Below are 23,963 nucleotides of genomic sequence, written 5' to 3'. Positions count from 1 at the left end.
AAACAAGATTTAGAAAATTTGTTTAAAAATTTATTTTTGCACTAAAATAACAGTAATTATATACAGCTTAAAAAACTTTTTTTCTCGATTTCTTCGCAGCAAAATTAGATATGAGTTCATCAAAATCAATCGATTTTAATAAGTCCGATTCTATACTCATTAAACTTAGATGATTCAATCGTGACTGTGACATTGTGCTTCGATGATCGGATTTTATCAACTTTAATCTAGAAAATGATCGTTCACCAGCACAATTGGTGATCATTAGGGTAAGGAATATTCGGAGACTTATTTCAATATTTGGGAATGTAGACGTCAGAAATTCTTTCTTCAGTTGCAAGTATAGATCAGGAATAAATAATTCTTCGTTCTTTCGTGTATCACGAAGATAATGTTTATAATGTAAACATTCTGATATTAAATTTTCTGCAGAAATGTCTTGATCATATTTTCTGGCAAGCTTTTCGCAGCATTCTTTTATTCCTTCGTATGTCATGTTTGGTAGAGCAGTAAAAAACTTGAAGTTATCATTCACCGTTTCGTAAGCAGTTTTTCTGGTTTTCAAATTGGAACAAAGTGAATCGATTATCGGATAAAAAATCTCTATTTTGAGCTTTTCATCTCCAGTAAATTGTGTATGTTCACTCTCTCCTTCAAAGCGAGTAAGTTTTACGCTTCTTCTTCGATTTCTTGGCTCAGATGTAGATTCACTTTCGCAGATATCAGTAAAGCTTTTTGCTTTTTCTAAAAACTCATCGAATTTATCCCTGATATCCAATAAATACAATTCTAAGGAATTTAAAAGACTGCATGCTATATACAAATCCATATTTTCTTTTTGTAAATTTTTAGATGTATCATTAATACGTGTCAAGATTTCGTGCCATACCACAGTTATAAAGACATTTTCAAATTTTGTAATTTGCTTTAAAATGGTCTTAGCTTCAAGTCTAGTCTCGTTAGACTGCGTATCATCCTTTGATAAATCATCTAGAGCTTTCGTAATATCTGTATGACCTGTGAAAAGAGCGATGATTGCATCAGCTCGGGCTGACCATCGAGTAGCGGATAAAGATTTAACGACTTTTTTTTTCGTTCCTAAATATGACAATAGTTTTTGCCATCTATAAGTCGATCCTGATAAAAATGTGTACAAATTTTGTACGATATAGAAATACTTAACGACTGCATTAACACATTCAGCTGCCTTAACGCCGACTAAATTTAACGAGTGCCCGGCACAAGGAATATAATCAGCATACTTATTGATTTCCCTTATCCTGGTTTGCAGTCCTGAATAGCGTCCAGACATATTCGATGCGTTGTCATAAGATTGACCTCTACAGTCATTTATATCAATATCATTATCTTTAAAAAATTTGACTACAACCTCTGTTAAATATTCGGCATTATGACCTTCTATAGGAACGAACATTAAAAAACGTTCGATAGGCCCCTGATCCGTAACGTACCGCACGGTGAACGTTAATTGATCTAGATGAGTGATGTCCGGCGTAGAATCCACAGAAAAAGAATAATATTTTGCCTTCTTCAACTCACTTATAATGCAAGCAAGAACTTTTTCCCCCATAAGGCCTATAAATTCCTCACAAATATTAGCTGATAAGTATGATGTTACTCCATGTCCTTTATTTCCGTAGGTATTAATGTGCTCTTTAAGGAAAGGGTCATATTCGCTCAGTAATTCTAAAATACCTAAGTAATTGCCATTTTGACTAGATCCGAATCGTTCGTTCTCCCCTCGAAAAGCGAGACCTCGTGAAGCAAGAAACTTTATAGTGTCAGTTATTCGACGTAATACTTGAATCCAATAATTTTTCTCATTTTTTTGTTGAATCGTTAATGCATTTTCTAAACTACCAGTTTCTCTTCTCCGTTTAGAATAAATAGTTAAAGTTTGTTTATGAGCTTTGCTTTGCTCATGCTCCGTAATTCGCTCTGGGTGTTTCCAATCATTAAATCCGTAAAATGTAAATTGATCTTTTTCAGATGAAAAAAGTCGACATACAAAGCAATATATACGTCCAGTTGATGGCGAATACGATAACCACTCACGCTCTACTATTTCATTATTTTGTAGTTTCAATTGAAATAATGATTTGTTTAGAGTTCTCACTTTTTGTTTATCTCCTTCTTGGTAAATCCGTGCAGATTTTGAGAAATCTTTATCCTTATTGCTGCATAAACCTGGATTTTTTTGCAACCAGTATAATCGTAACTTCTCGTTGATTTCGCCCCATAACGCAATATCAGTCGAATAACTTTCATTTTTTTCTGACGTGCTTCTCAATGCTGCCTCCTCTATTAAAATAAAATATATTTTTGTAAATCGCTTTTAATTGAAAAAAATATTTAAAATTATTCAGCTTTTTTAGAATCTAAATATTTACAATTTGAAACTCTTTATTTACCTTCTGTTCTATGATTTATAAGAACTTGTGTAGCTACTGATAATTCCGACTGTTCTGAAGGATTCAAATCGACTGATTCGTTTTGAATAACATTTTCCTGTAAATCAGCGGTACCTTTTGGCGTTTCATCATTTTTGCCTAATAAATAAAATGCAATGATCTTATTATCATACTGTTAGCACGGTTTGTTTTATAAATTAATTTCATAAAAATGATATTAAATCGACTTTTCATAAAAAAACTTTTGCTACATGCGAACAACAATGAGGTTATAGGACTCAATTAATGAACTAATCACTCTTAATTCAAATAATATATAGTATTACTTACTAGTAATGTCATCTTGTTTTAAAAATCCAGTAATTTTTGGTAACTTGTCTATTTTCTTTTGTTCTTCTTTCGCTTTTCGTTTTTTTGCAGCACCACTTTCATAAACACGATTCATGATTTTGATGTACTTCAAATGATTCGATAAACAATACTAAATTAACTGTTGCTACATCGCGTGAAAATCTGGTAATGAACCTGCTGGCTGTTTCACGTGTCGAAACACGGACGTTGACTATTCATTTTCTCACCAAAAACAAAAGCAAGCTTAAACAAGTTTCTTTCAAAACAATCGCGCTTCTGCTTGCGCGCAAGAGCGCGCATGCGTAAGAATCCGAATGAAGATTTTGGCGCGTTAGTTTGAATATTGTAATTGAGAAAACGTTTACATGGCATTATAAACATTACATTTAATCGTTTGTTTAAAGAAATTAAAATATACGAAAATTGTAAATTGTAAGAAATTAAATGTATGCATGGCTAAAATTACGGGTATTTAAAACAAAGCAAATAAGTTAATTGTAAAGTAAAAATGAATTAAGAAATAAGTTGAAATGCCAAGTGTTCGTTTGAGAAGCCATTGAGAACTGAGGTCGATCCGGAACGACGAAATATTGTAGTCCGATCTAATACTGCGGGGACAGTTTACGGCACTTCCTTGAAGAAAAACCGATAGCCCTTGTTTATTAAACAAGATTCGGCGCAGCATCGCGCTGTAGTTATAGACTTGGTATGCAGTGGCTCGCTAACCAATGCTGTTATAGGCTATGATGTCACGGATGACGTCACTTTCATATATTTGTATATGAATAAATATAAGTATTGTTCTTTGTATAGATTATAATATATGGTTTTCATTCAATTTTATTTAAATTAGAATTGGTGGGGTATTAGTTTTTTAGATTCAAAAAATTTATTTATTGAACTCTCATATGTGGGGTGTTAAGAGACGGGGTTACGATTTAGCCTATTGCGTTATTGTAAACTGAAAAATGATAAAGTTAAAATTTAAGGATTTTCCATCCCTTACATAGGCCCCAGCCAGTACCTTGGCCCATAGCCTCGTTGATCCTAAAGACGGCACTGGATTTAGCCCTTAAGCGGACCGCCGCGTAAGACTCGCGTATAATACACTTGATTCGCAATCAAACGATCGTCCCGTGTTAGAAGCATACGTGGCTTTGTACTAGCCAGAAGTGTAAAAATAAAACTTTACTCAAAGCTCGCGCGTTCGAAAACACAGAGCTGTACATGCATAGGGCGACGAACAATGAATCAGGGGGAAAGTTGGATGCCGGCCAGAGTGAAAGAGTCGCGCCTTTTCCTTGAGGCATATCCCTCGCTTCGGAGAAGCGGCGGCGGAAAAAAAAAAAAAACCCAAGCTTAGAGAGTGAGATCGTGATTCCGCGAGTTATTAATAAATAATAGCGTATTGCAGCGCACAGCGCAACGCGCCGCCGAGAACAAAGAGGACAAAGAGACAGTCAGCGGAAAAGCTCGTCGCGCTCGCCCATCGGATAATAAAAAGCGAAGACGCGAGAGAAGAAAAAAAAAAAGTCGAGGCGCAAGTCGAGCGTCGGCAAACTGATTAGCCCTTGGCTGAGCTCCAAAAACGGAGCACTCGCGACTAAAAATAAATCGGCTGCTGCTCCGCGAGAGAGAACGACTCTCCTGCGAAGTTCGTGTGATTCTTTCTTTCGTTCCGTAACGCTCGGCGAAGGGAGAGAGAGAGAGAGAGAGAGAGAGAGAGAGAGCGCAAGCACAAAGTCGGTACGAAAAAAAGGAAGAGATATTTTCGTTGTCTCTATACGGCGCACATCAAAGTCCGTTTATAAATTTGGCCGCAGCGGCGCTTGTAATATGCGCATATCTGGCAGTCCTCGATCGATGTGTATAGCTCGCGCGGGCGGTCGAGACCCAGATCGCGCGGAGGGCGGCGTGATATAGCCAGACACACATCGGGACGGATCTAGAAATAGAGAGAGAGAGAGAGAGAGAGAGAGAGAGAGAGAGAGAGAGAGCACAGTAGATATTATTCGAACTATCGGAGCTTGCGGCGTTCGAACTGTTCGAAAAGCGCGAAATCTGCTTTACCGACGCGCGCACCTCTGTACCCTCCGCCGTTGGTATGAGCTTATCTTGAAATAGTATTTTAGACACACGCCGCATAGCGCAACGGCGTTTTCGGGTGGCCAGCAGATGTCCGTAGCGGCCGGAATCGTGCGGGAGAGAGAAAGAGACAGCGCGGAATATGAGCCTGTCGATGCTCTAGCCCTTGAAGCAGTGCGTAGGTACGTATGCGCAGGCGCACTAGCGGACTGCGTAAGTTTGTGGTCTACGCCCAGGCGAAAGTAGTCGTGTGTGTATATGTGTGTGTGAGAGCGCAGCTGGCGAGGATAGCACTAGAGAGAGCGAGAGAGAGAGAGAGAGAGAGAAGGAAGGAAGCAGCGCATACTGGCGCGCGCGCAGAGCCCCGCGAAAGGCAGCGAGCGAGCGAGGCAAGCAGAGAGCAGAGTAGCAGGCCAGCAGCAGTGGCTACTCGCAGTCAAGCCAGGTCGAGACGACGCAGGTAGTGCGAGCGAGCGCGAGCGTGTGCGTGGTGTGTGTGTGTGTGTGTGGGGGCGAGAGAGCAGGAAGGAAAAAGCGAGAGTGCGCGTGCAGTAAATTATACATCGCCCTGCGAGGAGTCGCAGCTTAGTCATCCTCACGAATGAGGAAAGCTGCGCTCGAGCTGCAGTCGCGCGCCAAGTGCAGCATCATCAGCGAGGAGGCTAGTAGCAGGTGACGTCTACTACCCAAGTAGCGACCACCACTACCGCAAGGAGAAGAAGAAGAAGCAGCAGCAGCAGCAGCAGCAGCAGTACTACATTATAGACAGCGGTGAGAAAGAGAGAGATACATATATACACAGCGAGTGTCAGTCTCGTCAAAGAAAAAGATAACACAGCATCGACTCTCCTGCGAAGCTGGGCTGTTATAGTGGCGTTTTAGCAACAAAGGCGCGCGCTCTCTCTCTCTCTAGCTCACTCTCCGTTACACACGCATCACTCTCTCTCACTCTCGAAGCTATTGCAACAGCCCGAGGTGAGCCCGATATCAGCAGCACGTATGCGAGGTAGATCAATACATTTAGCTAAAACTCAAGCGGCTAAAAAACAACATCGAATATTTCTCTCACTGATGGATGTCTGCAGGGAAGTGTGTCGTGCCCGTGTGTGGGTCTGTGTGTACAGTCAGTGTCAGTGCAATCTCTCTCTCTCTCTCTCTCTCTCTCTCTCTCTCTCTCTCTCTCTCTCTTTCTCGCAGCGATCGAACGCGATTTTCCCTGCAACTCGAGAACACGAGAGATAGCTTAATCTTATCAGGTCGTCTCTCTCTCTCTCTCTCCGTGCCGCATTATCTCCTTTGTGTCGTTAAAACTGCGCGTTTGACAAATCGACACGCGGGGGAACGTATAGCGGATAGTACACGTACATACACCATATACCTATACATACGCGAGCGCGCGCACTTATCTTCCTCGGGAATAAATGAAATTTCGAGTGTGCAACTTATGCTCTCCGCTCTCTACGCATGCGTAGCTATATACACGTATAGAGAGCTCCTCGCGGATTGCAGCAATGCCTCAGGGTCAGCTGTTCGGAGCTCTCTATACGTGTGTGTGTGTCCAGTCTCGCGGATCCTGGAATCTCCGAGCGCGAGACTCTCGCATCGTCTCCCGATGAGCTGGACGTACAAGGGGTGAATAGAATCAGCAGGTGGTCTCTCGTAACGCGCGTGATTTGTGATGTGCGATTAGCCCTGCGATGATGCGGAGTTGATTAGAAGGGGGGTTATTGGCTCCGTGCGCGCACGGAGAGGAAAGAGAGAGAGAGAGAGAGAGAGAGAGAGGGCTATACTCGACTCATGCATTATTCAGTTTTTTTCTATCTATAGCCCATGACGTCCGCGCAAGCGATGTCTCGTCAGGAGTATCTTCTCGGTAAACACGAAAAAAGAGAGAGAGAGAGAGAGAACAGGTACTCATCGATCGGGCGCATTTCACGGATCATTATATCGGAAAGTTGGAAAGAAGCCCAGAGAGATGGATGCGCGAGGGAGAGAAATGCAGCTAGCTCTTGATTTGATTGGCATCGCGCGAGTGAGAGTGAGTGAGAGAGAGAGAGAGAGAGAGAGGGGCTGCGGGGGTGAAGCAGGAGGAGGAGGAGGAGGAGGAGGAGGGCACATGCGATCATCACGCGAGCACACACCAGCTCTCCCTTATCGACGGGCTCAGGATCTTTCGTAACTCGGCTCTCTCTCTCTCTCTCTCTCTCACTTATTCTCCCTCAGCTGTCTTGGGCTTCAGGCTCGGGAAGCCCCGGCGTATCGGTGTATCGACGAGGCTTCCCGCACTCTCTTTTTCTGTCGCGCTTAAGTATACTTACATTCCCTCTCTCCTACTCTCTCCTGTGTGCGATGATGCATTTATCTAGGATCGTGCGCAATCGTGCAGCTCGCAGAGCTCATCCATTATGCAGGGGCTTAAGTCGCCGCGGCCGCCGGCCGCAGGTCTCATTAAAAATACAGTCGTTTCTTCTTTAATAAAACGAACCCCGCTGCGCCGACAGATCGATCGCGATACATCGCGATTGCAAGCTTATCCCTACTCGACTCTCTCTCTCTCTCTCTCTCTCTCTTCTCTATCTCTATGACGATATTATATTATGTACTCATGTGCACAAATCGTTTTGCAGCTAAATGAGGCTAATGGAACCACTGGCTTTTGATCACGAGGCGGTCGAGCTTTCAGCCCTCAAGCGATGGGCCGATTTCCCGACGCAACACCGCTTCGCCGACTACTCCAACTCGCTCACCGACTCGGCGGCCCACTACACCGTCAGTCCATTCCCTTGCCAGCCGACGCTCAACAATAAAATTGCAATATGGTGAGCTGGCCTAGCGATGCTTACGCGATAAGGATGACGATACAAAGGCAGTTTTGGCATAGGTGACACGTCCCTGTAATTGCGCGCTACACAAAGGCCTGTTCAAAGCTGTCTTGTGTTGTCTACGGCTACCGAGGCTTGGCGAATCTTTTTTCCCCGCGTATAGCTTGCATAATAATAACGATACAAAGAGGAGCGCGTCATTGTTCTTCGCTCAAAGAACTGACTCGTACCGGCTTTTTTTCAGGACGGGAGACATGACAGTTCTGCAGCTCGATGCAATCGTCAATTCCACCAGCGAGACCATGGACGACAATAGTCCGATGTGCCAAAGAATTTTCGCTCGCGCCGGGCCAGGCCTTAAAAAAGAAATTTACAACGAAGTTAAAGGTACGCTTACACTCTTTATCTCGCCCTGTCATCACTTTCTTTCGATTAACCGTTAACTCACGTCCTCGCTCGTCCTTTCAGAATGCAGAACTGGCGAGGTAAAAACGACGCAGGGCCACGGTTTGCCTGCTCGTTTCATTATTCACACCGTGGGGCCTGTTTACAATACCAAGTACCAAACTGCGGCTGAAAATACGCTTCATTGCTGCTACAGGTAAGAGCGATTATCTTTTCGTTTTTTCCCCGTTCCTCATCGAAATGCCATTACGTCAACAGCTTTTTTTATCCGCGCCTGTCGTTTATGTTTCAGAAACGTCCTGCAAAAAGCGCGGGAGCTAGGCCTGCGAAGCATCGCCTTGCCCGTAATCAATTCGGTCCGCCGCAATTATCCACCCGATGCAGGCGCACACATAGCTCTAAGTACCTATCAATTTTCTCTTGCTCGTTTATTCACGAGAAAACAAGCTTTCAACTTTCGTTCGATTGCTTTCAGGAACTGTGCGGCGATTCCTCGAGCAGTACAGTGAATCGTTCAATTGTGTGATATTCGTCCTCGAGCCATGCGACCTGGGTATTTATGAGGTGCTGCTATCGCTGTACTTTCCCCGAACGCTGGCCGAAGAGGAAAACGCCTGTTGGCAACTGCCAAGCGATATTGGCGGCATGGACGGCGAGCCACAACTTCCCGATAGACAAATTCGAATTATCGACAATCCTCAGCATGCTCTGCACGGTGACTAGAATCATTGTTTACGTCCTAACGAGCTGCCTCTTATCTTGCGTCTGCTATAATTTTCACTTTTCCTTCTGCAGGAGACGAAACGGTTGACCTTTCCGCGCATTTAGAAACATCGGTGAGTCTTGGCGAGCATGCTTTCACTCAAATGCAGGGGGACCTCGATCGCCAGCGTCTCTTGGGCGAACGACCTACAGCCGACCCTCTAGCCGACATCATGCTCAAACAAATGCAGCATAAGGAACGGTAAGAATGCGCAAGAGCAAGCATTGCGATTTAAAACAGAAACTCGTGCGATTGTGGCCTCGTTAAACCAAGCAAGTCGATACCTACTGCGGAGACCGTGTATATAACGGCGAAGCAAAGAGTTCATCGAAATAACGGCTTACGCCGACGTGCACGTATGCGTGTGTGAGTGCATGTGCATCATCGTGTCACAATAACCGTATGAGCAGATATTAGGGTAGCGTGTGATGAATAATCGATTCTCGTGGGTTGTACTGCTTGCGCGCCTGCTCGCGCTTTTGATGGCCGCGCATGGCACCTCGTACCTACGTGCAACTCTGCGCGAAACATTGAGTCATGTGTGTGTGTGTGTAAGTGTTTACTCGGGGCACCGAAATAGCCTGCGATGTCCTGGAAATAGAAAAGCAACGCCCACGGCTTGGTATTTTCTGATCGCTATACAGCGCATCCGTTCGGCTGAGCGCAAAGCTGAAAGGAAGCTAAAATAGGCGGATGCGCTCAATTTTTCATGGTCTCATGCGCCGAACGACCGGCACGAATTTTTACACGAACTTACGACATGCCTCGAAATATTGGATAAGCAAGTTTTTTTTAAGAAAGTATTTTTGAGACGTACGAGACGATCAAAGAAATAATTTGCGCTGCCTCGAACGTTAAAAAAAACTTGTTAATCATAACTTGATTGTCTATCATCAATTTCAATGTGATTACATTCATTCAACTATAAGCGATCGACGAAGCTATTTTTGTATTACATAGACGCTCAGCTGTGTTATAAAGTATATTGTAAAATAGTCCTCGAAAGCGACACGAGACGTTATTCACGACGTGCATAACATTGATTGAAAAATCGATTTTCTTTTGGCCTACATTGCTCGCGTGGAGTGTGTCTCTTGCGTATTGATTTTTTGTTTGCACACATCGGCCTGATGAACGTCCATTACACTTTCCAAATGAAAAAAGGATACTTATCTTCGCGTAAGAGTTACTTCAGCGTCAATATTTTTACACCGCAGCTGTTCCGTTGATAAATTATCGAGAAGTATACGCTCGGAAGTCTACCGCTAGATGGCAGGGAACGTGAGATAAACGATCGTGAATCGAAAAGAATACAATGAAGCGAGATGTTACGACACAAGTAGTCGCACGAGTCAGCTCGAGCACTCACATCGCATTAACTGCCACTTTTTTCGAACACAGAGCGATGAGAAGTTAACAAACTCGTTCGTCGTATATATGAAATTGAATTGATCTTATAACGATCGTAATTTATCGAATCGTCATCCAGCTAATCTTGTTAAACGTCATGACACACGCTGTTTTTCAATTCTGTCGTCACGAGCACTTACGCGATTCGTGGAACAGCCGCGTATTCCACTTTTTTAAGGGCAAAGTGAATCGATTTTTTCGCGCGACCTTTTTCTTAGAAACCATTGAGTACCGCCCGTCGAGCAAAGTATCGCGATATTGAAGTAGCAGCAACGAACGCGAACTCTTTAGGCACATTTATTTTGTACAACCTTTCAAATATCACATTCACCAATAGCTAAATATTTAATACTGGAAGCTGTCAAACGAGTCACAAATTTCACGTTCACACCAACCTTTCAAATATTCTCATTGGTTTTCCCAATCTTATCACACAACGTCGCGTCAACAAAACAATTAGAGTAAAAAAACTATAATGGTCGTCATTAAATAATTATTTCGATCTCTCTTTTTAACTGCGTTAACCCGAGTCTGCACTTTAATGGAAGAATTTTAAACTTCCAGAGAAAGAAACGAAACTTTATCTTCTTAAAACAAATAAAATACCTGTTCCAGCCTGAAAAAAAGCAGCGCCAGACAAAAAAAAAACAGAATTAAAAGGAAAAAGAAAATATTTTTTATAATCACCTGAAAAAAATGCAGCTAAATCCAAGACGAAACTCTTGACTTGATACTTCGTTCGGCCCGATTGCACCATGAATCGTTGATAAAATATTAAAGTAAAAATGTATTATTTTACGAAACGCGCGTATACAACGAACTTGGCCTAGAAAGAGTGAAAATGCCTGATGGCCTAGAATCACCGCTGTACTTCATCGCGGCATTGCAATAAAACCGCCGCACACGATAAAGTAAATATCGACTGTCTCTCTCTCTCTCTCTCTCTGTCTCGCCTGTAAAAATACAGCAACAATAACAACAAGCGCACAAACACACACATGCCAGAGAGTTATGACGTTGATGCGAATCCGATCGAAAGTTGATCCACCTCGCGCGTCGTCGACGACGACGACGACTGCTGCGTTGTTGATCACAGCGGCAAATACACCTTGAGTCACGGAAATAAATCACCGGCAAAATGTAAAGCGCAGTAGCCGACCTTGAACGAGATTTCCGATCCAGAAAAGTGCCCCTACGCGCTCGCTCGCGAAGTCATTTCCTCGCGCGCCTGCGGTTATTATTAAAATCTCGTTTCCAGGAATATGCGATGATGTGCACAGTAGTAGCATATCGGTTACATAATGATGCAAAGTTGCGCTAATGAGGCATGAACATCAAGCCCAGCAGTAAATAAATCAGCCGCGCAGTAGGGGAGAGAGGGAGAGAGAGATAGATGGATGTAGAAAGACGTATACGAGGCGGCTTTAGACAAGGGTTTGACGCACGAGATCGCGCAAGCTCCGGAGATAAAAATGATTAATTTAAGGTGCCAAGCTTATACGGGGGGACAAACACGGTGGCTACACTCTTTCTCGCGTGTATGTCTATAGATAAAGCCTCGGGCATTCACAAGTAGCGCGCGCACACACCGACACACCGACACACAGGCGAAGTTCTCCGGAGAGAGGCGAACGCGACTGCGTCAAAGCTCAGCGACCGCCGCAAGCACGCGCACTGCAAGCTCCCTCCTCCCTAGTTTCTTTTCCCAGCTCTCTTGCGTCGAGTCGAGTTTGTATTCGCCATTGCCTGTTCGCGCTTCTAGAGGATAATACGCGAGTATCGCGAATATACACATAAACACACAGAGACTGCACAGTTGGAGCGAGAGGCAGTGTGGTGTATCGCTCGCTCCTTACAATACAGTCCGTCGGTGCTCTGCAGCTGAGAGCAGAGAGCAGAGAGCAGAGAGCAGAGCAAAGAATCAAAAGGAAGCGGGAGAAGAGTGGAAAAATAAGGAGAGGAGGGAGAAACCTATATTCCGCGGGTCTTGCTGCACGACTCGCCAGACGATTTCAGTCGGAACACTGCGTCGCACAAGCTCGCCGCGCAGCTTGCGAATTCGTGCATGTGTCATCTCGGCGCTCTTCTCTGCAGTGCTTGTGCTTGTGACACGCGGACTGGACAGTATATAGGCACTGGTTAGCGCTTAACCTGTCGACAACAGAGCGCGGCTAACGGCTTTCTCAAAGCGCGTGATATATAATGGTGATGATCGACATGAGCGATTTGGTCGAGGACGAGGAGCAGCGGTGCGTATAAGATGCCTATCCGACCTCTTCGAGCTTTGTACATTATTATAATGAAACTCGGCGCGCGCTTGTGACAAATCCGTGCGCGTCTACGTACGTGTATACAACGGGCAGTCAACGCGCGCGCATTAAGGGCGTCGTCCTCCTCTGCGAGAGCTTAGTCGAAAGAATGTCGAGCGCATCTTACTCAGCGCGATGTGACATTCTTTTGTCAAGACGCAGCTCTCCAGCCCTCTCTCTATTGAGAGTACCTGTATACGTATAGGTATAAAGCAGCCGCTCGTCGCGGATTAAGGATTAATTGACCCACTTTATATCCTCGAGTGGCAAACCGCCGCAGATTACACACACACACACACACACGTACCTGCACGTATACTCGTCCGATGTCTCTCTGTATGCGTGCATGCGCGAAAATGTCTTCTCCCCCTCCAGCGCGATGTTCGCGGGGAAACAGGAAGCTCAAGAGAGAGAGAGAGAGAGAGAGAGAGGAAAAACGTTGGAATCGCGGATTAAGCCGCGTACGCGTTGTGGTGTGTTGCACAAGAGAATAATAAAGGAGTGCGCCCGAACAATCGCAGGATTACTCAACGGAGACAAAGCAGAGCTCTCTCGAGATAAAAATTAAACGCGGAAATTGCGCGCGCGTGCACGCATAAATTAATTACGCAAGGCAGCAATGATGTGTATATGTATAATAAATGTGCGAATATTCTGTTTCAGGTACGAGCGTCTCCTGAGACGAGCGAAGATGGAAGATCTGACGGAGGTGTCGGGTATCGGCTGTCTCTACCAGAGCGGAGTCGATCGCCAGGGCAGACCGGTCGTCGTATTCCTCGGCAAGTGGTTCCCAGCCAACAACCTCAACCTCGACAAGGTGAGGCAACGTTGTTTTCTATAACAACGCGCTTCGATCCTCGCTGCAGAGATATAGGCCTGTGTATTCCCAGCCTGTCGCTCTCTCTCTCTCTCTCTCTCTCTCTCTCTCTCTGTGGGTGGGGAAGGGGGCCGGCAGCGCGGATCGATTTGCGCCAGCCGAGGCCTCGAAATAGACCGCCGCCTCGCGCGCGGCGCCGACTCGCGCGCGAAGGCCGAACGAGCGATCCCATCTGCGCGAATTTCGACCGCGTCCTTATTTCTTTGCTTACTTTGTTTTTTTCGCTCTCTTCTTCTCTTACAGGCCTTACTGTACCTCATACAGCTACTCGACCCGATCGTCAAGGGGGATTACGTCATCGCTTACTTTCACACCTTGACCGTCAGCAGTAACTACCCGAGTCTGCATTGGCTGAAAGAGGTCTACAATGTACTTCCTTACAAGTCAGTATTCGACGGTTTACGCTTATATCGACTCGGCGATGCAGTTCCTTTCAACGACGATTATCTCTTGCTTTCAGATACAAGAAGAACCTCAAGCAGTTCTACATCGTCCATCCGACTTTTTGGACCAAGGTGAGAATTTTTCTTCCTCCTTTCGTTAGACGCGACAGCGGTGTATTTGATATCGATATCGACGATTTCAGATGATGACGTGGTGGTTCACGACGTTCATGGCCCCGGCCATCAAGCAAAAGGTCCACAACCTGCCGGGAGTCGAGTATCTCTACGAAGTCATGTCGCCTGACCAGCTGGAAATACCCGCCTACATCACCGAATACGACATGACGGTAAGTATCGATCGATCGTTCGCGCAGTTGTTAGAGACGCAAGAAGAAACGAAATAAACGGGTTGATTGGATTTCCAGATAAACGGTCTGAGGTACTACCAGCCAGAGCAATACTCGCAGGCTTCCACGTAACTGCCGGCCGCGATCCTCGTCTAATAGAACAGCTGAAAGCTGAAGCTTCGCCAACGGAGCCTGGCCGATCTCCCCTCCTGGTGCTGCTCAATTTGCCTTGCGACACGGATTCTGAGGATGCTGCAGCGAGCGGACCAAAGGGGAAGAGAACAATCCTACACGAGGCTTAATTCCTATAACGCGACTACGCACGTGCGACGTGCTGGCGCAGGTAGACGAGGACCCGGCTTATATATATATATATATATGATATATTCAGTGTACGTCCCCCGGCAACAACAGCGGGGACGGGTTAGACCCCCACCCCCCACCCCCCGAGAGATTCGTATAAACAAGGGGCTAAGTGCCAAAAGCAAATTTCTTCTACTAATACTACTATACTACTACCACCTCTTGCTATAGGCGCATCATGCCGACAGCGCGTCCTCGATCAAATTCTCATTACCGACTTCTCTCGGATATGTTATACGATGAAAGGCGCATTAGCGACGACCCCTTTTTTCGAGCTTTACCGGCCGTCGGTTATCTGCCTGATGATGGCCGAATTTTCATAATCACGAGATTCGGACGTTTGGTTTTAAATTTTCGCGTGCGCGTGTGTATTGCTTAGAGTAGACCGAAATTACCCGAGACAACGTAAACAAAGAAATAATCTAACTGCCATCGGAGAGACGCTTTCGGAGAGAGCAGACTGCCTTTTCTAGGACGTCAAACAAGCGGCCAATTTATCGAGAGATTTTTTCGATTACTTCGTTTACGAAACTTCCGAACTTTTTTCCGTCGCATTCTTCGTTTTTTCGCCACACCCGCACTTTCTCTCTACATCTTTGACAATTTTTTTGTATTGACACCACAGACACACACACACACACACACACACACACACTCTTTTGAAATTTGTACCATTTGGCACTTGGCTGCCTTTTGCATTCCATATAACGCTTATAACAAACAACTGGACAAAAAAGTATTAATTCACTATCGGGAGTTTACCTAACTGTTAGAGCTTTACTATTTTAAACAAAAAGAAAAAGAAGTTAAAAAATACAGAGATAGATATATGAATTATTATACTGTGTGAATGCGTGAACGAAGGGAGAGAAAGAGAGAGAGCGTGCAATCGTATCGAGTTTCATCGTTTAGTCAACTAAAATGATGGCCTAGAGCATTCTAGTTTTCCATTATCAAGATGATGCCAAAATTAGAATGTTTGCAGAAAAAAATTTAATCCAAACCACAAAACTAAACTAAATCAAAAACAACAAAGTAATCGTTAAAAAGACACTTAATTGTTAACGGCTTTAAGGCTTTCAATAACCGCGATGGTAAATCGTTAAAGCTAATTGTTCAACGATCCGCATAGATTTCGATGTTTGTCGTGCGGTAACTTACCGTTGCCTACTATTCATATGAAGTGTATCTTAAAATGTTTCTCGGAATAATCTCAAAGAAGAATGCTAAACTGCATTCTTCTAAAATAAGTCAATTTTCGTTTTTTTACTCGAACTATTTACTTTTCATCGCAATTAAATGGTAATTAAATATCAAATGAAGGAAAAACTCGGATCCCATGTCACAATCTCTCTCTATCTAGCAAATTAGAGGGCACCTTAATGTTGAACTTGTTTTGAATTTTCGAGAGTTTATGAAAAGTGAGATGTTTATATTATAATAGTAAATAATAATAATGATAACAACAATAATGATAAAAACAAAAACAAATAAAAAAATTATGAAAAAAATCTATTCTCTTGGATATGCCACGTCATAAAAGGTGTTCGCATTTGCATAGGTTAAATACCTTTTACTTACACATTGAGCAAATATGCGACTTTTCTTTGATAAAATTACACACAGTGTCACGTTAAGAAATGATATTTGCTGGAAAATATATGAAAATTAAAAAAAAAAAGAATATATATATGTCATTACCAGCAATGAAGTTTCGTTATGTTTGCAACACTAGAAGAGAAAATAAACTATTACAAGTTGACTTAGTTTAGAGTAAAAAACAATCAGCGTGTCATAGATAGTAAGAAATTGTAAAGACGGTAATGTAGATGAAATTATAGCAAAGAAATCGTTACGTGGCAGCCAGCCCTATTTTTTAAACTAAAAGTAAGCAAATTTATCCAATTAAAAAGAGGAGCGATTTGCATCATTCTATATATATTTAACATTAACTTTTGAAAACTATGTAAATCTCTACAGTAAGCGAATACAAGAAGATAAGGAAAAATCCGTATGTTAAAGATTGCTCTAATATTTTTGAATATAAAGGATGCTAGAGGTATGCGATAGTTAAAGATTAAACGTCACAGCGAGGTATGTGATTGCACCTTGAGGAAAAAAAAAAACTTGGAGAACCTTATAAGTAGTTAAGCTGTAACAAGTATCAATTACATTTTTACTTAGCAATAGCTTACGAAGTGACTGTACTAATTTTCAAAATCGTGTACACGAGTAACGGAAAATCATCTGAATCGGAAACTTGATATAAAATATATTAACTAAGCTCGCAAAGGCCGTAAAAAGCGTATACAACCATATCAGCCAATCAATACTACTTAAAGAAATATATTATATGAAACGAATAATGTTAAAAGAAAAAAAATGAAGAGATGAATTCTTCAACGGATCTTTTCGATTGAAACTCAATTTTTCACTTTTTAACTCGTTCAATACTGCACTGAAATAATTAAAAAACACAATTGTTAATGTTATTAAATAAAAATAATCATAAATGCCAAAAATTGTTTAAAAAAAATCTTGAATAAAATAACTGTAAAGACATTTCTGTGATTAGAAACAATTGGATAATTAATTATCTCTGGTTGAAATGTACGTCGTTAAATAATGCGTTATAACGAGCTACTTTATGAAGGTCCCCGCATCATACACGTTACAAAAAAAGGATAATTAACTGTACGCACTGTATTATTATAAGACGCCAAAGCTCGTCCCCTGTGTAAATAAAATAGAGAGAGAGAGAGAGAGAGAGAGAGAGAGAGAGAGAGAGAGAGAGAGAGAGAGAGAGTTTATTGTTATCGAGTCGAAACTAATTATATCAAGGCATAAGGGCATATATACACAGATAAAAAGAGAAAAATGTCTATAAACATTAAAAAGAAGACAAATCTATACATAAAGTTTGCTCTGCAAAAATAGGATTTAGCTAGCATAGAAGAAAAGGGCTTAATTATGAATATTATGAGAAAAAAAAACAAATATCTAACAAAGCTATATTAATAATAATGAAAAAAGAAGAATAATGCAGGGAAGGAAAAAATCAAGATGGTGAAACGTCTAATGTTTCGGGATACTTACACCTATAAATATATAAGCGAAAGCCTACAAAAATGTACCACAAATCCACTGATATATAAAATCGGCGTTTTCTAGTTCCGATCTGCTTGTAACTTTATTTTCTTATTACAGAAAATGAAAGAAAAAATATTGATTGTTATCATTGTATCGAGATTATCTATATTCAAGATCGTATAGTAGACGGTGTAAACAGGAAGGATATTTTACTATGTGAGACTTTGCTAATATTAGATGACATTAAATTGAGATGTATTTTCAGTATATGCGAAACGTATACATAAGAAAATTGATACTGCTGAAGTCTCAAAAAAAAAAAAACAAAAAAAAAACGTTATGTTTACTCGATGCACTCGTACGAGATATATTGTAGCACGACGATCAATGATTTGTTTTTAAAATTTTTTTTACATATAATCGCATTCTCTTCGATATATAAGTTGACGCAAGCGCGTTTTGTACATATATAGCACGAAGAATAAAAGTACTTTAATTTCTGCGACGCTGCGCGTAGTCGCCGTTCTTTTTTCTTGTATAGTTTGCGCGATTGACAAGTTGTAACGGAAGATCTCATGAATTCGGATTTTTTGAGGCTTCAGTCAAATTGGAGAACAATCTGCGACTCGTAGCGGTAGTGGAGAGTGTCCTCTTTAAAAAATAAAAAAAAAAAAAAACGTAAATCTGTGTGTGCGTGTTTTCAGAGACTAGGCGTTCTTTAGCTAAACAAAAATAAAACAAGCAAAAAAAAAAATATGAAAAATGAATCTGCGTCGAATCGAGCGTTATTGCGATTATAATATATTGTACACATAGAGGGCACCGAAACAGAGTAGCAATCATTGTTATCTTTGCGCAGGGACACGCTTCATTTGCCGGCGACGTATAATTATACATACACATACACACACATAGAATTACAGCGTGCGATGTGTGCGAGTGACGCGTGCGTGTGATTCAGCCTTCCTCTTGATTTCGGCTTCGGCAATTGGTCAAAAGCCATGCGTGCGAATATTATATTATACGGCAGTTGTGAGTTTGAAAGAGGCGTGTAAAACGTGTATTTCTGCCGATTGACGAAGCCGCGGGGAAGCACGTATATATTCCCAGCGAGAAAGAGCAAGAGAGAGAGAGAGAGAGAATCCCTTACGATAAGACAAGCAATAAATTTAAGAGCTTCGCCACATTATTATTATCAATCGAGGCCACTCGACATTGTTAAGAATTTTTAGCAATCGATCACATTATGAATAAATTGACCAATTCATTCGTTTTACGTCGTCGTCGTTCTTGTTGTTGTTGCCTCTCGATAAGACCCGAACCTCGGACGTGCGTTTCTATGGAATAAGCCACTCGCGCATTCGTATACGCACAGTAGAGCGGGAATAACCAGAGGCTAAAGGTAAGCGACGTCCGCAGGCAGTTCTGAAGAGATAAGATAAGTAGGTATAATGTACGCTCAATAATTGAAAGTTCAGCGCGAGCCAAGATAATCTGACTCTTCCCCGAGAAATCAGCACAGTCGACATAGCAGCAGTCCATGCGCGACAGCAGTTTTGAAAATGCCAGCGAGCAGCTAACCGAGAAAGAGATGCGTCACCGAGCGACGTCGTAAACCGGCGAGTTTTTTCCTACAAGGCTGTGTTAGTGCACGTGAAACACAGAGAGCGAGAAGTTCGCTGCCATAGACGAGTGTACGCACGCGGCGCGTGTGTGAGTTACGCAATCGAGATGAGACTGTTCGGCGTGGAGTTCGCGCCTCTGCTGGTGCCCTGGGAGCGTAGGCTGCAGACCCTGGCTGCCGCGGTCTGGTTCATCATCACGGCCTTCGGTGGTCTCACCTGCTGGTTCATCACCTTCGCCGTCCTCCTCTTCGGATCCCAGTGGCTCAGGCTGCTCATGATCGCTTACTTGCTGTTCGCCTACTACGATCGCGAGACCAGCCGAAAAGGCGGTAGAAGGTATGTACGCGCGAGTCTTACATACGTGCGCGCGCACTATCATCGCGTTATCGCGCTGTTTTTTTGACTTCAGCAAGCGGATTTATCTGTTATTCCGGAACCTGGCCTGGTGGCGCTATTTCTGCGCCTACTTTCCCATCAAGATCGTCAAGACGGTCGATCTCGATCCGACTCGGAACTACCTGTTCTGCTCCTTTCCTCACGGCATCTTGTCGACCGGCGTCAGTGGCGCTTTCACAACCAACGGCCTTGACTGCGCCAAGCTTTTCCCGGGACTGGATTTCAGGCTTCTCACGCTCGACGCGCACTTTCAGACGCCGCTTTTCCGGGAATACGTGCTCAATTACGGTCGGTGCATATTTTATTATTAGTGCCTTAAATTTACCCTTACGCTGCGATCGATTCCGCACAGGCATCTGCAGCTGCGACAAGGATAGCCTCGACTACCTCCTGTCGCACAAGCCGACGGAGAAGGACGGCCCAACCGAGGCGCCGGTGACCGGAAGAGCTTGCGTCCTGATCGTCGGAGGAGCCGCCGAGGCTTTCAAGTGCAAGCCGCAGACCTACAACATTCTCGTCAAGCGGAGGAAGGGCTTCGTCAGACGCGCCTTGAAGAACGGGTACGTTAACGTCCTTGACTTCGTAATACCGATCATCCTCGTTATTATAATCGTCGATTTTTAGAGCACCGCTGGTACCGGTCTTCTCGTTCGGCGAGACCGATCTCTACGACCAGCTCAACAGTCCCGAAGGCTCCTTCTTGCGGGCAGTCCAGGAATTCGTGAAAAAGGTCACGGGAATAGCTCCAGTGGTACCGATCGGCCGCGGCCTCTTTCAATACTCGTTTGGCCTCGTTCCAAACCGGAAACCTGTCCACGTTGTCGGTAAGTCACTAATCTTACGCGCGCAAACGGCTCGAAATAAAATCCCGCCATTAGAGCGAATTTACAACTTTTTTCGCGCTATAAATCTCCCCTTGCTTTACAGTCGGCGCCCCGTTGGATGTGCCGAAAATAGAGGAGCCCAGCAGGGAAGAGGTCGATCTCTATCACGCACAATTCACGGACAAGCTCATCGAGCTCTTCGAGACGCACAAGAGCAAATACTTGGAGAACCACGAAAGCATAAAGCTCATTTTGGACGATTGCTAGGAGTTGCAAGATTAATAAATACTCTCGAGTCTCGTGTTGTATCATCGAAGCATCTATTGCATAGTATATTTGCACTGTCATTGAACGTTACGCACTGTACCATAAGAGCACGTTGTTTTATACTTGGAATATTTTTAATAAAATGTAAGAGGTGTTAATTGGCCTCTCTATTATTTTATAGTAAAAAAAAAAACAGAAATACATCGTGGAATGTCGCTCGAAAGGTTGGAAAAAAATAGTCTGATATATAATATGAAGCCTGTAAAGACGAGCTAAATCTGTACGCTGCTGATCATCGCGGCCGTTACGACAGCCAGTATCGCTATTCCTACGCAAAAAACAGCTCGCTTGATTACCTAAAAAATTATTTTCTTTGATTAATCGTATAAGTAATTAACGAGTATTGCGAGATAGCAGCATCTGTTAAAAAAAAAATAAATAAATAAAAAAAATAAAAAAATTGAATACCTTATCTTGCCAAGCTTTGTTAGATATGCAATCGCAGTAACGCATTCTCGAGAAAGTGACGGTGCTGTATAGCGGAATCCAATTGTTCGGGAAGAGCCAGTTGAGAGCGTCGTCCAGGTATTTGCGAGCGAGGAAGGACTTCTTGGCGACGAGGTCGCGCATCTGATTCGATCGTTAGTTTTAATCTTTTTTTTTATAGTCGGCTGTGACAGACCAGACGTTAGAAATTCACTTTCGTACCTCGAGGTAATTGTACATGGCCAGATCGACGATGGCGTGAGCGTCGTCGCAGCGAGCATCGGAGAAGCCTGGTAGCACTTTGTCCAGATTGCCCTCGTGAAGCTCCATCAGATGGTCCAGTAAGAGAACGTCTTCGAAGCCCTGAGTAAAAAAGAAACACACGACTATGAGTGATTTACAGCTGGAGTTTTATGCGAGGCTTGATCGTTACCGCGTTCATTCCTTGAGCGTAAAACGGTACCATAGCGTGCGCGGCGTCGCCGATTATCAGCGTCTTGTTGCCCACGTGGTAAGGCTTGCACTGGAATTAAATCGACATTTTCATATCTATTCATTTTCCATTTGAACGTTTTCGATAAGGTATACCTTGATGGATATGAGGGTCTTGGGTGACGTCTGGAAAAAATCGCGGAGCAGTTTTTCCTCGCCGATCAGCTGCAGCGCGTCGGGGAACTGCTCGCGATAAAACTTCAGCAGACGCTCGGGCGTGTTGAGGCTCTCGAGGGTCTTGAACGGCGCGAAGATGTTGCCGGTGAAGGTGAGGTCGTCGTTAGGCAGAGCTATCATCATGAACTCGCCCCGGGGCCAGATGTGCAGGTGCTTTCCGCTCATGATGTACTTTGGACATCGAGTTGGTCGATTATTATTTTTTTTTTTTTTTCAATTCGTTTTCAGTTTTAAAATTTACCGGTCGCCGAGATATTCACCTTGTCGTCCTTTCCACGCGGATAGGAGAGCTCGACGTAGCCGTGATCGATGTACTTCTGGTTGAAATCGAAGCGAGGTCTCTTCGACATCATTCTTCTGATGAGCGAATAAGCGCCATCGGCTCCGATTATCAGGTCCGCTTCGGTGTTGACGATTTCTCGACTCTCGTTTCTTGAAAGTCGAATCGAGAATTTTTTGAGTTACCGCCAATTACTGTTTAAGACGAAATGCCTGTATGCAGCAGTGACTTACTTAATGAACTTCAGCGTCCCTTTATCGAGATCGGCGTCGATGAGTTTGTGCTTGAAAAACAAGCTCACGTTCGGATGCTTTTCGGCAGCTGTGGTTTTATTTATTCGAAAAATATATTGCTTGTAGATTAAGAAGCGTTATTAGCTCGGAGACGACGTCGCGCGAGCTAATTAATTTGAAGCTTGTGAACGTGGGCTATCATCAGACCGTGATAAATGTGGAATTGTAATATTATCTCGCGTTGCTCAAGCTCACTAAAAAAAGAAGAAAAAAAATGCTCGTAATGCGAGTATGCATCGTTACTCCCGTGCACTGCAACTATACGTATTTCCTCCACTTTCTCGTATCTCCGGCGATTAATTTCCTTACACGCTTACATTGCTACAACATTAACTGATAAAAAGGCTAAAACTTGTTCGCAGTAAAATTTCCATCGCAGCCGAACCACGCAATTCGATTAATCCTCGCGAGCGAGACTCGAGCAATAACGATAATTCATCGAATCGAATCGTCAGATAGCCGCGAATTGGCATCGGAGCTCGTTTATTTCTTCAACTGAACACGCGTATACGCTGCGAGTGTCTATGGGCCGTAGGCTCAGAGATGAGGGAAACGCGATACTCTGTGTACTTCTGCGGCTTCTCCTTCCTGCGCAGCTATACAGTGGAAACAGTACACCCATGTGCAAGATCGAATCGTAACGCTGTAGAGACGAGATGAAATTGCATTGCGACACGCGAGAGAATAATTATTATCGAGTTGAGGAGGATGAAAAAATTGAAAAAATAAATCCTCACCGCTCAGCAGGAGCTTGTTCAGATGGGTTCGGTTGACCGAGTAGATGCACTGCGAACGAGAAGGTCGATGTATTTTCTTTCGATGTTTAACGACGATGCGTTATATAGAAGAAAAAGTGGCTCACGTTGCCGTTCACGCTGTCGTAGAGGACCTCCTTGAGCGAGCCGTCCCTGAAGTGGAGCATCCGTCCCTTCATAGCGGTGCCGTGATGGTTGACAACCTCGTCTTCCAAGCCCACCGCCCTCAGAGCTTCCCTACCCCGATGCGAGAGCGCCAGGTCGATGCTCACACCCCTCGAACACTCGACCCGGACATCTGCATACGATCACGCGTTATCGCAAAGTTGTCGATCATAAGTTCGATCTAAGCGCGGCTGATGAAGAATTACCTGAGCGGTACTCGTAGAGCCGGACCCGGTGGCCGCGCTTGGCGAAGAAGCTCGCGACGAGGGCGCCGACCTGAAATATCGAAAAAGAGTCGGACTCAGGCACTCGTTGAGGTATGTTTAATGATGAAATGTTACGCACCAGTCCACCCCCGACGACGACGACATTGAGCTCGGCAGAGGAGGCCGTGCTCGACATGCTGTCCGACGGTCAACTGAACTGGTTCGCTGACCACTGCGGCTGCGTATAGCTGTGTATAGTATACGAGACACGGAGTGAGGGGGCACACGAGAGAGTATAGCGAAAAAACGAAGACTTGCGTAATCTTTCGAAAGAAACGACGACGCTGAACCAGCTGCTCC

General features: G+C 43.8%; 5 protein-coding genes across 13 annotated transcripts in view; 2 read left to right on the top strand and 3 right to left on the bottom strand.

The window, feature by feature from the left end:
- Positions 1 to 12,493, bottom strand: part of LOC100118427 (myosin heavy chain, non-muscle) — a 16,703-nt gene extending 4,210 nt beyond the window's left edge. The window contains exon 1 of one of the 3 annotated variants that reach the window (XM_001602344.6): positions 10,956 to 12,493. The gene's annotated coding sequence lies outside the window, so the exon portion shown is untranslated. Of the gene's footprint in view, positions 1 to 3,807; positions 4,117 to 10,955 lie in introns of those variants that run through there. The other 2 variants (XM_032597963.1, XM_032597962.1) reach the window with 2 other exon arrangements.
- On the bottom strand, positions 18 to 3,801 carry LOC100118390 (zinc finger MYM-type protein 1-like). Its single transcript, XM_016983630.2, has 3 exons — positions 2,763 to 3,801; positions 2,433 to 2,570; positions 18 to 2,322 (listed from the first exon to the last, which is right to left on the bottom strand). The coding sequence occupies exons 1-3, from the start codon at positions 2,875 to 2,877 to the stop codon at positions 68 to 70; spliced, it is 2,508 nt and encodes an 835-aa protein (XP_016839119.2). The 5' UTR covers positions 2,878 to 3,801; the 3' UTR covers positions 18 to 67.
- LOC100118352 (protein GDAP2 homolog) lies at positions 5,194 to 18,913 on the top strand. 7 transcript variants are annotated; one of them, XM_032597967.1, is made up of 13 exons: positions 5,211 to 5,991; positions 6,696 to 6,741; positions 7,496 to 7,687; positions 7,935 to 8,077; positions 8,159 to 8,291; positions 8,388 to 8,497; positions 8,571 to 8,810; positions 8,891 to 9,059; positions 13,241 to 13,394; positions 13,698 to 13,837; positions 13,915 to 13,969; positions 14,041 to 14,184; positions 14,263 to 18,913. In XM_032597967.1, exons 3-13 carry the CDS (start codon positions 7,500 to 7,502, stop codon positions 14,314 to 14,316), a joined length of 1,530 nt encoding a protein of 509 aa, XP_032453858.1. In that variant the 5' UTR covers positions 5,211 to 5,991; positions 6,696 to 6,741; positions 7,496 to 7,499; the 3' UTR covers positions 14,317 to 18,913. The 7 variants fall into 7 exon arrangements, with proteins under 7 accessions (XP_031783738.1, XP_032453858.1, XP_031783737.1 ...); XM_031927878.2 differs by lacking the exon at positions 6,696 to 6,741 and having other exon boundaries at positions 5,194 to 5,639; XM_031927877.2 differs by lacking the exon at positions 6,696 to 6,741 and having other exon boundaries at positions 5,211 to 5,843.
- Positions 16,491 to 20,990, top strand: LOC100118277 (2-acylglycerol O-acyltransferase 2). Its single transcript, XM_001602238.5, has 5 exons — positions 16,491 to 19,598; positions 19,672 to 19,946; positions 20,011 to 20,218; positions 20,283 to 20,482; positions 20,586 to 20,990. The coding sequence occupies exons 1-5, from the start codon at positions 19,369 to 19,371 to the stop codon at positions 20,747 to 20,749; spliced, it is 1,077 nt and encodes a 358-aa protein (XP_001602288.1). The 5' UTR covers positions 16,491 to 19,368; the 3' UTR covers positions 20,750 to 20,990.
- Positions 20,779 to 23,963, bottom strand: LOC100118238 (kynurenine 3-monooxygenase). Its single transcript, XM_001602208.5, has 11 exons — positions 23,743 to 23,963; positions 23,604 to 23,673; positions 23,340 to 23,530; positions 23,215 to 23,263; positions 22,418 to 22,505; positions 22,165 to 22,336; positions 21,824 to 22,075; positions 21,669 to 21,758; positions 21,458 to 21,598; positions 21,218 to 21,379; positions 20,779 to 21,105 (listed from the first exon to the last, which is right to left on the bottom strand). Exons 1-11 carry the CDS (start codon positions 23,797 to 23,799, stop codon positions 21,022 to 21,024), a joined length of 1,356 nt encoding a protein of 451 aa, XP_001602258.1. The 5' UTR covers positions 23,800 to 23,963; the 3' UTR covers positions 20,779 to 21,021.

This window comes from Nasonia vitripennis, chromosome 3 (assembly GCF_009193385.2).
Source record: "Nasonia vitripennis strain AsymCx chromosome 3, Nvit_psr_1.1, whole genome shotgun sequence".
In the NCBI taxonomy this organism is placed as follows: domain Eukaryota; kingdom Metazoa; phylum Arthropoda; class Insecta; order Hymenoptera; family Pteromalidae; genus Nasonia; species Nasonia vitripennis.
The sequence above is the reverse complement of the archived record's forward strand: the minus strand, read 5'-3'. Positions and strand labels throughout refer to the sequence as shown.